Source organism: Thunnus albacares, chromosome 23 (assembly GCF_914725855.1).
Source record: "Thunnus albacares chromosome 23, fThuAlb1.1, whole genome shotgun sequence".
NCBI classification, from domain to species: Eukaryota; Metazoa; Chordata; class Actinopteri; order Scombriformes; family Scombridae; genus Thunnus; species Thunnus albacares.
Window position 1 is genome coordinate 8,679,425 of NC_058128.1, and position 15,016 is coordinate 8,694,440.

At 40.3% G+C, this 15,016-nt stretch overlaps 1 protein-coding gene across 10 annotated transcripts in view; it reads left to right on the plus strand.

The window, feature by feature from the left end:
* magi2a (membrane associated guanylate kinase, WW and PDZ domain containing 2a) overlaps window positions 1-15,016 on the plus strand; it is a 236,667-nt gene that overhangs the window by 204,033 nt on the left and 17,618 nt on the right. For 5 of the 10 annotated variants that reach the window (XM_044342690.1, XM_044342691.1, XM_044342684.1 and 2 more), the window contains exons 11-15: window positions 1,691-1,722; window positions 5,147-5,354; window positions 9,298-9,339; window positions 9,447-9,562; window positions 9,868-10,060. In XM_044342690.1, coding sequence (XP_044198625.1) covers window positions 1,691-1,722; window positions 5,147-5,354; window positions 9,298-9,339; window positions 9,447-9,562; window positions 9,868-10,060 — 591 coding nt within the window. The remainder of the gene's footprint in view (window positions 1-1,690; window positions 1,723-5,146; window positions 5,355-9,297; window positions 9,340-9,446; window positions 9,563-9,867; window positions 10,061-15,016) is intronic. The other 5 variants (XM_044342693.1, XM_044342686.1, XM_044342685.1 and 2 more) reach the window with 4 other exon arrangements.

The following is a 15,016-nucleotide window of genomic DNA, read 5'->3' on the forward strand; positions in this document are numbered from 1 at the left end:
GCTTTTTACATGCTCATGTGAATTTCACCATAGAAATAGTGGTGGGAGAATATGTTTCATTACAGTGTATGTGGGTGTGTGTGCCTGCATGTGTGTGCATGTACTGGTGTCAGTCTCCACCTTTGTGCTTTTCAGATTGTTTCCTTTCATCATCCTAGATAGATTTCTGGATGTTGTGCTCGAACAATTTTGTAACAGCGAAAACGTGCGGCGTACCTTTTTAAAGGTCAAAGCGAGATGAATGGGAAAGTCGAAGGGAAACGTGTGCCCTTTACCTTGCTGCACTGTATTACAAACTGAAACCACTTTATTGTGAGGTACAGTCATCCTGATCCCACTTAAGTGAAAGTCACAGCATTCTCAAATCCCAATACATATTCACTCTCACTGCTCAGGCCCCTGACAGATCTTTGATACGTTCACAAATGCCTGTTTTTGGTAACAATGGCTGCAGAAAATCAGCCCTACTGGGTGCTGGTATTTGACTGAATGTTTGCTGAAGACAGAAAGAAGGATTTAGTTGGATATGGGAGAGGTCAGGCCTCATAAGGCATCACCAGTAAAGCAGCTATAATAAATATTTTTAGCTTTACAATGGATCGCATTAGAACTGCAATGATTTTGAAAATTTTTAAAATTATTAATTAAGAGAAAATGCTAAAATTATCTGGATCCAGATTCTTAAAAGTGAATATTTTCTGGTTTCTTTAGTCCTCTGTGATACTAAACTGTATATCTTTGGGTTGTGGACTGTTGGTTGGGACAAAACAAGACATTTTAGGTTGCATCTTAGGTTGTTGTACCTTACTGTTATGTTTCACTCTCACTGCTCTCATCAACCGCATTTTGAGCTGCAGCTGGTTACTGTTTTCGGTGAAAAAGCTCTGATAAATCCACCGTATGCTACTTGCCCAACTGCAAATAACAGTTAATGTTTCCTTCAAGAACTGGTGGAGATCAAAACAGAGCTAAAAGGAGAGTGAATATTGGATTTATAGGTGGCCAGAAAGACAATTTCAAATGAATGCTAATGTTGCTCCATATCTACTGGATGTGAATAGGCAAGAGTGTTAATATGTCAGTGTTGTGTTCAGCCTCCTAAGTGGCCAAAGAGTCTATAAATGCAGCTTTAATATAATATAATCCTTGTTTTTTCTTAATTAACAGCTAATATTTTTCTCCATGTAGAAGATATTAGATCACCTAAAATCCCTAAATTGTTAAAAAAAAAAATCCTAAATCCTATTAAAAACCCTTTTCACTCTAGAAAATATAAATCTATTGCTGCTTTTAACATCAGCCTTTTGATCACAGTTTATCATGTTATATCAAATCCACCATTTCAGTATAGAAACATTTCATAGTAGAACATGTTTCTAAGTGTCTCAATCTCTCTTTCCCTTCACAATTAGTTTGTGCCTCAGAGATGTTTTATTTGCCATCTTCTGCTATTTGCTTTTGCTTTCGTTCTGTTTGAGTCAAAAAGTGCTTTTTGTTGTTCTTGCTGCCATTTACAGATAATTCGTCCCGTGTCACATTATTGTTTTTATTTGCTTTATCTGCAGTTCAGCTTATAAATGTTTTCTTTCTTCATTTCATTATCCTCTAAAATCTTCCGGATTTGGCTCATATCTCATGATCCGTCATCTTTTTCAGTCTAAAGCATTTTTTTGTTCTCTCGACATTGCAGGTCACTATTCACCCTGGAAGACCCCTAAGCAGGTAACATGCACCGGCCTCCAAAATCTGGACTGTCCCCATTTCTGCTTTTTCAATCATTAATATAGATTTTTAATGGCTGCAGTGTGCATCTGTGCTAATCTGAATGACTCTAATCTTATTTTTTACACTCTCTCTCTCTCGTTTTTTGTAAGATTTAGAAAATACTGTCAATCCCCTCCTCGCCGTACTAACTATACTGATAATTCACTATATGTTTGTGTCTTTCACCACAGCTAGCCCTTGAAAAACCTTCTTTATAGTTATGAGATGACAAGAAGGCCAAGCGGTGCACTCATGACATCACTAGACTGATTCAGAGCTGATTCATTCACTCATTCAACTTTTATTTACACTTTGAAATATATGGAGGTAGAAACCTCATTTACAATACAGCATGACTCAGTGCCATCAAGGTTGTCCACACTCAAGGCGTTTGAATTCAACTACAGCTGTAGTGCTGCTGCTTTGGCATGGCCCAGATGCGTTTTCATTCATCTTTTATTCTGGTTTTCTTAAAAATGTCTTTTTTAAAAAAGTCTTCTTACACTGCAGTTGCTCCCTGGTCATCTTTCACCTTATTTATTTTTTTCACATCAAAGCAAAAGACCTCATATTTGCACTCGGCTTCTTCTGCCACAATAAATCCTCTGCTATAATATCATCTGCTCTCCCTTTGCTCGCTAAAAACTCTATCCACCAAACATCCTCTTAGATCAGATTCACTTTGTCTTTATGTGCATTTGTCACACTCACATGCCTGCACACAAGTGTGTCTGCTCATCTTTCTTTGTTTCTCTTTGTGCGGCTATGTGTGTAATCCATTTCATGCCTGGACATCCTCGCGGCGCTGCTCTGACCAACTCCTGACCCCAGCTCATTGCTACAGTTGTTGTTCCCGTTCCCAGATCACAACTAACAGCAGAGGAAACCTCCATTGTGCTTAACGTGGCAGCTTTTAAGACACTTGTCCCCTGAAATCACCCCCATTGTTCATCATTTTTTGTTGCCTCTCGATTTAATCAATCTCTTCCATCTCCCTCGGAATAATTGTAATTCCGAGCTCCGAGGGAAAAAGGTTGGAATGTCACAAAGTTGCAGACGGCATGCAGAGTGTCTCTCTCTCTTGTCTTGTCTGTTCACCATCTCTCTCTCTCTCTCTCTCTCTTTACCCCCCCCAGTGTTCATTTATCGGCTGCACCGCCCAGTCCCTCTCCCCCAGCTGCTAACCCCCCCCCCCCCTCACCTCCAATTTCAGTCTTGGTTTAATTGGGTATCATTTGTTACAGGAAGACTTCTGCAGGTCTCAGAATGAAATATGGAGAAATTTGACTAATAAGGGAAGAGCAGGGATTGTCATATCGACCTACAGTCGAGTGAAGGCTCCGTCTGCAGCTCCTGAGAGTTATTGTTTGCAAACGAGCTTATCGAGATTTGTCTGTCAAATCCAGACAATACTGTAGGTAACGGCTTCTTAATGTCGGAGCACGCGGCAGGTGTTTTTATTCAATAACACAGTCTTAAAAAGGCGAGTGTGCTTGCTTCTACTGCCTTAATCAAACAGACAAAAAGAGACAGCCAGAGAGTGAAAGAGAGATCAGGATGCAGTAGTCTAATCCCAGCCTTAACAAGGTCCCCAGTCTCAGCAGCCCGGCCTGCGCAGACGTGCTTTACATCAATGGCAGATAACCAAACCACAAAGAGTGGAAACACTTTTGATTCCGGCTCGGCACTTTTCTGAAGCTGATAATTATTCTCGGTACATCTTGAACCAGATGCCCTGTAATTCTCAATATTGAAGCGTGCCATATGCAGCCAGTCTCGCCGTCTCAGTTTCAAAAAGCTTGTTGTTCCCCCTGGAATCCGTCTTCTCACACTTTCTGACATGTCAACATGTCATCTTGGCTATCTGCTTAGTGTCGTGCCGTGACTCAAGCGGCCCGGCGTATCTGACACATCAAGGCTGACACTCTGACTGACTGGTGTCAAAACTGCAGGTGTCACTTCAAACACTTGACTGCACATTTTTTTTTGTTGTTGTTTTTTTGGGATGCAACATATATGAATTGGATTTGATATAAAATATGTCAGCATACTTGCATTTTCATTGTAAAATTAGAGTAGCAGTGGTCATTTTTATGATAGGATAATTTGAAAATGAACATCTTTGCATAACAGTAAGGTACCAAATTTGCTATCATCCTCACACTAACCTCCGAAATAGGACCACATTTATCTATTTATCACATTCTTCTATATGTTTTCCTCACTGTTGTTACACACTGTGGTCTAAATGGTTGGTTTTTTCAACTACTAACCTCACTAACTGTCTGGCTTCCCGTCTGTCTAGCTTGAATTGACCTATCGCTAAACCCCGCCCCCTTAACAGCGATTGTCTAATCATAGGTCAGCAACTAGAGCTAGACACAGCAAGCCTGTCAAGCTTAGGGTTTCTCCACATGCTGAAACGGTGTTCTTGGAGCTCTAATTACAACGATACTCTGTATATAAAGAGTTTTAAGGGTTCAACTTAAACAAAAATAAAAAATACAGGAACAAAAGTGTAAGGAATGGATTCAACTTTGTATTTATCTGCTCCAACATAACACATAAATGTTACCATGCTTAGCTAACTTACTACATACCTTCATAATTTAGCATGTCATTCATAGGCAAGGGACATGTCATTAGCTAACTAGCTTATATTATGTATGTAAGACTATAAGTTACATAGAAAAATACCTGTTCATGACTGGAAAATTCAATGCGGGGGAGTCAAAGTGCTACTATATCAGAGTTTAGACTAACGATGGCCCTGCTCTTCATTTAGTTTGGGGAAGTTTATACTTCCAAGCAATTCCAGCCAAACATTCATTAGGTAACATTGGCGTCACGTTAGCCAATCTAAACCAAACGGTTATTACTCATCTTCAAATCCTTGTCTCTTGTAAAAGTGAAGCACACTACTATAATCCGCTGTGTTTCTTATCCAAGTATGTTTCACCTGAGCTATCACATGCATATCTAAGACACTTTTACAGGTTTTCCACTTTAACACAAATTGCTGGACTACTAAGTTAGCATTAGCTTATGCTAGCTCGCTATCGCAGATAAAATCATGAAATGAGAAGCACATTTGTTTACTTTTGTCTGAAAACAAAGACTAATTGTTGCTAAGAATTCTGGGTTGTAAATCCGTTATCATTGTAAAGTGCAAGGACTGAATGCTTGACAGGCATAGCAACGGTAACTAAGGAGGGCGGGGCTTAGCAAATTGTCAATTCATATGGGGCTTCAAAAAACTCATTAAAGCAAACTCTGCTTCAGTTTTCAGTGTTGTCATCATGGTTAATGAGCTAAAATCAAGCATCAGGAGTGGGCAAGGTGGTAGTGAAATACTGATCCCTCATGCCGCTGTGCTTTGCAGGTGCTGGAGCAGTGGGAGTCCCAGCAGGGCCAGAGCAGCCCTGCTCAGACCAGCCTCTCGGCCCCCATTATCCCCCACAGCGCCCCCTTCCCAACCCACCATCTTCACAGGGCCTCAGTCCCAGACTCAGCTTCCGAGGCCTTGGCCCTGGCTAAACCAGACCCCTATGACCTTTATGAGAAGTCCAGGGCTATCTATGAGAGTAGGCGTAAGTACCAGGTGTAGTGCTCTGACAAAACACTCCTCTCTAGCACTGATGAAAGATGGAGTCCTCATTCGAAGGTGAAGTAGTGAAGATTCATCACTCTGTCTCTTTCTCTTACACACACACACACACACACACAAAGTGATTCATTGTTATAGCTCACTTTTCCTCCTCCAAAGAAAACTTCAAACGTTTTGAAATGGAAATGAACTGACCTCTTTCTATTAAACTGTTCTGATCTGTTGCTGAATTTTTAGCGCAAGCACAATCACCAGAAACTTTGTTATTCCCTCATTAGCATATGCACCTGATTATCATCATATTATCTAATCTAAAGGTAAAGTCAGCGATTCTAATCCACTACACTTTTTGTCAAATTCAGTGAATATCTCCTCACAGTACGCTAGCTGTCTGTTCTGTGTGTGCTCTGTAAATGGGCATGTAAACACAGGTGGCTCAGAGCGAGTCAGCCAATCAGCAGGGGGGCGTTGGTGTTCATGCACAGGACAGGGGGAAGTCATCAGAGCAGCTGTCTGTGTGTGTGAGGACATGACAGTCTCCCGTGTCCAGCACCTGTTGAATGGTGCAAGAGAGAGGTTGTGGCAGCTTTTAAGGTTTCCATTTTATTAAATGTATCAATTCACACTGAATCCTAGATGGTCTCATGGACACCCCCTGCGGTTTTTTTATGTCTTGTTTAGTGAAGCGTAATCCCGCTGTATATGTGTTGAACTTATTAACCGTATCAATGAATCAGTAAATACAAACACTGTTGATTTCTTCCCGTGGAGCCGACATGCAAACTATTCTGGTTCAATAAACTTCTGCTGTCAGTCAGCCTGGTGAAGGCAGTTTAGCCGTCTGCTGTCATCTCAGCTCCCCACGAGCTGCAGCTGACAGACGGCTGCAGAGACGCTGAACGCAGGTCGAGTGAGAAGTGGGGAGGCCGCAAAGTGGCGGACAGTGCGGGTGGACTGTTGTGCTCTCATGAGACAAAAAAAAAAAATTCTGCACGTGATAATGTGTGAGAGGAACAGAGGTGAATCTGCCATTAATTTAATTTAGGGGTCGGAGCTACTGAAGGAGCACGAAGGGGAGAGATGTATTTGTTTGAATGTTTAGTATCAACAATCTTTCTCCAGAATGACTGACTCTACCTTTAATCTTCCCTCCTTTACTGCCTACAAAGAAATACAATCCAATATACATGAACACATATAAAATAACCCGCTTGATTGTCTCTTTACTGACTGGAAGGATCTTTACATCCAGACATTGACTTTCTGCCAGCTCACATCATAAACTGAGATGTGTTCATGAATAAACACTCCACACAGCAGCTTACTGGTGCTTACCATCGGGACATAACGCTTCAGTGGCCGCAATAATACTGCCCTCTGACTTGTAAAACGTGGAAAAAGTCCTTGTTTTTACCTGTTATTACTTAATGGAAGTACATCACGAGTCTTTTGCCCTGTGGGACTTTTAGGCAGTAAAAAATAGTATATATGCTTTTTTTATGTGTGTATGTGTGTGCAGGGCTGTAGCCAGGATTTTAGACATACTGAGGTCATGGGTCCTCCCAACACACACCCCTTAGATGTTTTTTATTTTTATTTTTTAGTTAAGTTATTTAATTTCATTTTGTTAACTTTTTAATTATATTTACTCTCAATTTTAACTCCCAACGTGGTTTAAATGCTATAATGCTGCTTCATAACCTTCTCTGTTTTGCCTTGAATAAACGTCCAATTCATGTTTATTTATTGACCTTGAATTTCAAATTAGTCTACAAATATTGAACTAAAAATACCAACCATGTGTAAGTCTTTTAAATGTTTAATATAAACTCCCCACAGATTGCCCAAATCCCCAATTTCCAGAAAAATACTTAGGACATGACCCAGGGCAGGGTCATAGCTACCCAATGGTACCTAAAAACTAGTCAAATTTGAACAATTGGAGTCTAAAAATGCTGGAATCAACTCATTGAAAATAGGAATGTAGTCGTGTTTTGCATTTATGGTGAGTCAACACAAGTGTTAGTATCTTATCAGTTTCTAAGCTTCCCATGTCTGACATGAGATACATGGCTTTTCATTCCCATGTAAGGCACCTGTTATTCAAGAGGACGTGACTGTCAGAAAGTCTCCTGATCAAACCTCTTCTCCTTCGTCTTCCTGTGTCTCTCATCGTTTCTCCCTCCTCCTCAGCGGAGGACACAGAGATCGGTGTAGCGTTCAGTGTTGCCTTCCTTTCAGTAAAGGTCAGGATTTGGGTCTTGTGAGGCTGAGCAGGGAATAGTCACAGACAGTGTTTAGGAATGCTCCATTTGCCCCTCTCGCCGTTGTGAGTGAAGTCGGGTGTCACCTCTCCGGCAGAGTCACAACCTCCCCGAGCTACTGGCCCTCAGGTGGCGCTATGAGCAAACTGCTAATGTTGGTTAATTTTAACGTTCTCTGACCCATGATAGAGTCAAGTCAGAAATTATGTAAGGTTGGGTTAAAAGGTCACATCACTCAAACTGCAAAAGAAAAAAGAAGATTTCAGTGAAAATACTTTCTACAGAAGAAATAGTCTCTATTAAATTATTACTCAGTGTAACAAGGACACTGTTTCTGGAACTTTTTAAGACCACAAACTAGATTCTGTTCACCTCAGTTGTACTGGGGTGAAGGTAGAAATTTCAAAGAGGTAAGAGAGGAAATATTGTGTTGGTTTATTCTAATTTGGGTGAACCAACCATTTAAATGTTCCCTCATGATGAGAAAGGGATCTGAGAGAGTTGGCAACAGTATCGAGCCAGTCATTTAAACAGTAACAAAACTAGTGAATGCAGAAGCTCAAAAAAGTACTTTCAATACATTTATGCTGTGACGGTATTAACAAATAGTAGAATTTTCCTTTTTCTTTCCTTTTATTTTCCTTTGTACTCAGTGAAATTTCTCAATATGTCTTCAAAAAAACATGTTTACCTTTGTCATTTCATTATCTTTTGATAGAGTGATGTTTTATTAAGTAACAATGCCTTCTTCACCTAATTACCTGGATGGCGATGTGTGTTTTCTCAAGGTGTTTCAGCCACCAGTTGACCAAAATATCATTAATAATCTATTCAAGATGTGCTTCCCTCCGGCGCAGAGTGTGTAGAGGTGTTTTAAGTGTTTTTTTTAAAGCCAAACATGGAGAAAACAACCTTAAAGTGCAAAAAAAAAGTTTAAAAAATGTGTATCTACAATTCCATGACAACTGAGCAAACTCCATCTTCTAATGAAGATCATGTCATATGATCAAAAGCTCAGAACAGCTACTAAATGGACGTTGAGGTAAGATTGTTATTGTCAAATGTTTAAATCTAAAAAAATCCCTTCACACGACTTTACTTTGTTCAGAATATTTGCAGGTTCGAGCTCTTTAACAGTGAAACCAGTGATATCTCTATAAGAAGCGCTGGATGTGTTTCCCGTGGTAACCGCTGCATCACTCCTCTTGTCTGTAGTCATGAGCACTGTGATTTTCTTTTCCCGTCATTCCTGCTGAGTCCCAGCAGAGCGCTCCGTGTGAATTAAACAGTTACAATTGGAATCAATTTTTCATTGGCAGCCTCTTGTCTGCGGCGTAGTTCATTTTGCTACTTTGCAGATCATGGCGTTGTGTGAAGCCCCTGATTGCAGATCAGTGCTCGCATCCCACCTCGCACTGTAAATAAGAGACGGGTACATTACACGCTGTAAGCACTTCCTGACTTTTATGGATGATGCTGAAATTCTGCTGTGACATTAACGCAGAGGCAGGGCCTTTCTGCCTCGTTCTCGCCTTTATGGGAGCCTGTGTGTGTTTTCTTGTTTGCCGTCTGTCTGTTTGTGCATTTGTATGTGTCTGTGTATGCACAACATATGTCCATTTGTTATTGTAATAGAGGCTTCTTGCATCTTTTTCTATGCAGAACCGGGTCAGCCAAGGACTATTTTTCCTGTGGACTCCTCAGGTAAAGTATCTCTGCAGGGACAACACTTTAAAAAACAAACTGTTCTGGAGCTGCAAACAACGCAGGTTAAGGGGATTTGTTTGTTCTCTCTTTTCATGTTACTAAAGGAGCAGAGTACCAGGACATCGAGGTCCACCTGCGCAGACAGAAGTCCGGGTTCGGTTTCAGGGTCCTGGGCGGGGACGAGGCCGGGCAGCCTGTGAGTCCGGAGACGCGTGAGAAGGCTCGTATGGCGATGGGCGTGGAACCCTGTCATTTTCTCCTCTCTAACCCACTACACACACTACGTACACCTAACCCCTGACCTTTGATCCCTGAGAGAGTGATGGCTCTGGCTGCTTTGGTGTCTTTTGCTGTCTGTTAAAGTAACAAAACAATATTTCTATGACATTATTGAACTTTTTATGTACAGTATCAGATAACAACCACCTTAACACCCACTGCATGTGACACTCACTGACTGTAGTCTGGCATCTAAACCTATTGGAACTCTACTTCCTGTATATAACAGTCCATGTTTGATAACAGATCTTGATCGGGGCAATCATAGAGAAGAGTCCGGCGGACTTAGACGGGCGCTTACGGCCCGGCGATGAGCTGTTGTTTGTGGATGGGATCCCAGTGGTGGGGAAGCCACACAGATACGTCATCGACTTAATGCACGGGGCGGCGCGAAACGGCCAGGTGAATCTGGTCATCAGGAGGAGAGTACCAGCAACAGGTAAGAAAAACAAAGGGTTCTCCTTAAAATGATATAACTTTAGTGCTAAAACAATTAGCCAATTAATCAATTAGTTGATCGTCAAACATTTAATTAGCAGAAAGTCCAAACATTCTCTGATACCAGTTTCTCCAATGTGATGATGTGCTGCTTTTCTTGGGTTTATATCACTGTAAATTTAATACAGTGTATGCTATATAATACAGTATATTTGGGATTTTGACTGAACAAGATGTTACTATTTTATAGATTCTGTAGACTGAAAGATTAAATAACTAGAAGAGTGCACTGCAGTAGAGTTCAGATCTCTGCCAGGTGTGTCTGGGGACATGTATAGTCTCAGTTTTCTTTAAGATGCATAGAATAGTGTAATGAATGAATGAACTTTATTTATATGCAGTAGCACCTTTCATGCACAGAATGCAGCAACAGAAAAAACACCAAAAAGACAAGTTTAAAACCATACACATACACAAAGAGGAAGGTAGAAACTGAGTGTTACTATTTATAAATTAGCATTTACACAGTTATAATGTCATTAAATAGAAATGAGAGAAAATCATAAAATATTAAAACAGACAGTCGCTAGTTATAGGATATATTAAGAAGATAGATTTTGAGTTGTCATTTAAATCTGTCCACTGAGTCAGCAAGTCTAATATTTAAAGGCTGAGTGTTCAATATTTTTTGGGCATTGTGGCTAAAAGCAGAATCCCCAAAGGTTTTTGTGGCAACCTTGGGAACAGTTAAAAGAGCAGCTGTAGAGGATCTTAGGGGACATGGAGGATCATAAAACGATAGGGAGTCTGTGATATAAAAGGGAGTGAGGCCATTTAGTGCCTTAAAAACTAAGAGAAAGAAAATTTTATCTAAAAATAGAACCTAAAAGTTACAAGGAGCCAGTGTAGGTTGCATAAAACAGGAGTTATATGATCTCTCATTTTAGTTTTTGTTAAAACCCCGCCAGTACCCTTCTGAATAGGTCAGTATATAGAGTGTTGCAGTAGTCAAGATGACCAGAAACAAAAGGTTGAACAAGCTTTTCAGCATCTTGCTGGCTCAGTAGAGGTCTCAAGGTCTCAAATGACACTGAAGGTTTCTTACTTAAGGTCTTTGTACACCAAGTCCGTTTTTTTCGTATGCATTTTTTTAATCCATCATCCGACAAGAATCGTTACACACAGAAACCTTGCACACTGAGTCCGATGCGTTTTATTATTCTATTCATAGCAAAAATTTGCAATAGGAGGCAAAATGGAGTCGTCAAGCAGTGACTGGATCCGCAGATATTCAGGGCACAGCCTCAAAACGCTGCAACTTACAGACAAGATCATGGTCAATAGTTGTCCTGTGATCAGTCTGTGTATAACTTTTCTGCTAGAGCTGATAGTATCAGTGTTTCAAGGCTGTGTCGTTTGCGTGTACGGTGGCTCTGAGTGGTCAAACAACTCTGTAAAGGCTTTTGACGGATGCAAAAAAACGCAGAAAATTGAACCGGCTCCAAAAACTAAAATGATGGACAAAACTTTCAGAATCGCTGTGTAAACGTGATTGACACAACGTGACATCGTAGTTATTTTTTAACATGCGTCAATGTCGGATGAAAAAAACGGACCTGGTGTGCAAAGACCTTTATAGTCATGTCTGTGAGGCCAGATGTCCCAGTTTAGCAAGAACAGGATCCCTCCTATTTTTTGGGCAAACTAGGAGGATCTCAGTCTTATCTTCATTTAGCTTTAGGAAGTTCGTGCTCATCCATTCATTAATGGCTGACACACAGTCAGTTATATTGGACAGAGTATTTGGGTCATCAGCTTCACAAATACATACAGTAGTGTGTCGTCAGCATAGCTGCGGAAATTCACACCATGCAGACGGATTATGGATCCCAGTGGCAGCATGTAAATTGTGAACAGCAAAGGTCCAAGGACACTGCCTTGAGCCACACCATTGTTAATGGTATTGTAACCGAGCGTCCTCCTGGGTTCGCCCAACTGTATAAACTTAATAAGATAACAATAAACGGGACAATAAGTCCAAACTTCTCAATTTAAACATTGTTATATATGTAGGACATTTTGTTGTAACAGATCACACAAATTAAAACCCCTCCCTCTCCCCTCCCAAACAAAGAGTTGGATCTCATTCAGTTGTCCCTCCTGGCTCCCTTACAGAGAGAGAGCATACAGTCATAAATGTGCACAAAAAATATTAGGCTGATGGGTCCAGTGGTATGCAAGATTAGCTGCGGACAGATACACACACAGGCACACAGACAAAGTGCAAAGACCAAAACCAACAATGAATTTTTATCATACTAACAAGTACTGTCTGTGTAGCTTAAGCCTGATTAAGCTTTTTACTTTTGAGCCATAGAGCTCAATTGTTGTCCTAAAACTATTAAATGAACCACACTGTGCACTGGGTGACACGTTCCTTCATTACAATGAACATGGCCACTGTAATTTATTTTTAATCAATCCCACACACATCACCCTGCTGCTGTATATGCTCACTAGAGCACCAAAGGTCTATAAATCCATGGCTGAAAATAGTCCCCAACAAATACATTGTTTGTTTGTGCACATACACAATCATTCTCGGATTTTTCCAAAGCAATTCTGTGTCACTATGGTTATTTTTAAATATAACTACAACACAGAGTGTGTCAGGAAGGCTTGATTTATAAATGAGAATATGTCGACTGTATTTGATCCCCTAAAAATGCTGCTTGTGATTAACTCTATGTGCAGCAATGGAAAGTAACTATGTACATTTATTCAAGTACAATTTTGAGGTACTTACACTTTACTTGAGTATTTCTGTCCTCTGCTAATTTATAGTTCTACTTCACTTCATGCCAGAGGCAAATGTTATACTTTTTACTCCACTAAATTAATTTGACAACTCTGTGGCTGAAAATAGTCCCCAACAAATACACTATCTATCTCTGTTTGTGCTACTTTTGCTTAAAAAAAACTACAGTGCCCAGCTGTTTTAGGAATCTGCTGAGCCTTTTATTAAAAAAAACTATATATTTATGAGCCATTTTTAAAGAGGAGAGGAGTAGGGAAGTCAGAAAGTAACGAGAGATAGACTAATACATTCTTGGTTTTGGTCTTTTCATTGGAGTTGTTGATAAATTGATGATAGTTAAAGCAAGTCAGAAGTTGAGATAAACTACTCACTCACTGATAAAGTCTGTTTTTTGGTGGACGTTTAAAGGACACAGTAAATCCTGCACGGAACAGCTTTGGGATCCTGGATTATACACTGAATTGATCTCTCACATCTTTGTCCTCTATATCATTGAGATCTTCTGTCATCTTTCTTCCCTCTCTTGTTTCTCTCTCTCACCTCTCGCCTCTCCGTTTCTCTCGCCGCCGTTCTTACCCTTTAATGATTCAGGAAACAGGATTTACTCAGTCAGAAAACTGAAGCACTAATCTATCCGCGTAATTACACTGAAGCCTCCCTAAAAAGCACATTAGCACACTCTTGTTCTTACACACTCCGTTACACTGTTGTCCTTCTTCAAGCTTCTTTACCTTTATACCTTTGAGCCCGGAGACTGTGGATGACACTTCCTCTAGCGAACGCCGGCCTCCCCTGCTCTCATTACGACTGCCTCTCCACACAAACACACGTTCGCGCACTCTTTCTCGGCAATCCACTTCTTCCCACTCTATTCCGCCCTCTCTGTCAATTTCTTCTCACCAAAGGCTACTGTCTGACTCATGCCTGGCCTCCTCTGCGGCCCTTACTTCCATCCTAATTGTCTGACTCCCACTGGCACTTTGCAAGGTGTCAGACTATGCTCTCTGCTCTGAGCTCATACTTCTGCCTGCACTACCACATTTTAAACAACTCATATTCTCATTTTTTGAGTATCTCCATTTTTTTTTTCTCTCCTTCTCATAAAATAACTATTTGTGTACTTGTTGGCGGTGTAAGATACCACATGTGGGTTTGTATCTTTACAGTGTTAGATCTCGCTATAATGTCATATCTGTAAATTGAAGTTGCAGTTTAAAAATCCCAACTGTTAAGCTACAGAAAAACCGCAGCGCTGCTTCTCGGTCAGCTATCAAAACAACAACACCGAGTTTGATCACTCAGTGTGCCAGAATGCATACACGCAGGAAAAAAAAAGCTAGAGGTGCAAGAAGCCTGAATTTCGCTCTGGGTGGATTGACACGATGCTGCATTTTTAATGATGTGTTTTACCACATTGTGACTGTTCTTTTGCTTTCCTGTCTTGCATTTCTGTGTTGTGTTTGCTTCTTGATTCTTCACAGGGATGAGATTCTGCAGCAGCTTGTCCAATTTTTTTGGTGGGGAGGGGAGGTGGGGGCGTAGAGAAGAAAGTATTCTTGCCTGTAAAATTAATTGTTTTTTGCACATACACAGTCATCCTTGGATTTTTTCAAAGAAATTATTCATCACACTGGTTGTTTTTAATTATAAAGGAAAAAACAGAGAATGGCAAGAATCTTAAATTGCCTTGATTTATAAATGAGAAGATTTAATGACTGACAGGCTGTATTTGATCTCCTTAAAATGCTGCTTGTGTTTTTCCATCAAAGACAACTACCGTATGTGCAGTGGTAGACGTAACTAAATACATTTACTCAAGTACTGTACTTAATTACACTGTTACATGTTAAATTAGATATTAAAGAAGTAGTTTCATATTTTTTAGCTTATGACCCTTGTCACTTTTCAGATGTTTATGAGGCATTAGCAGTCCCACCAGAAGTGATTTCCTCTCAAAACTTCTCAAATGGTTTCATTTAAATAGCTTTTCAAGGCCTAAAGGGGTCAAATTATCCAATGTTTTACAAAAAGATTAAAGATTAGTCCCACAGCTTCTCAGATTGTGACCCTCTGGACTAAACTACATAACTATAAATAAAGTTGTACAACAATAAAATGCTGCTATACATTGATGCATCA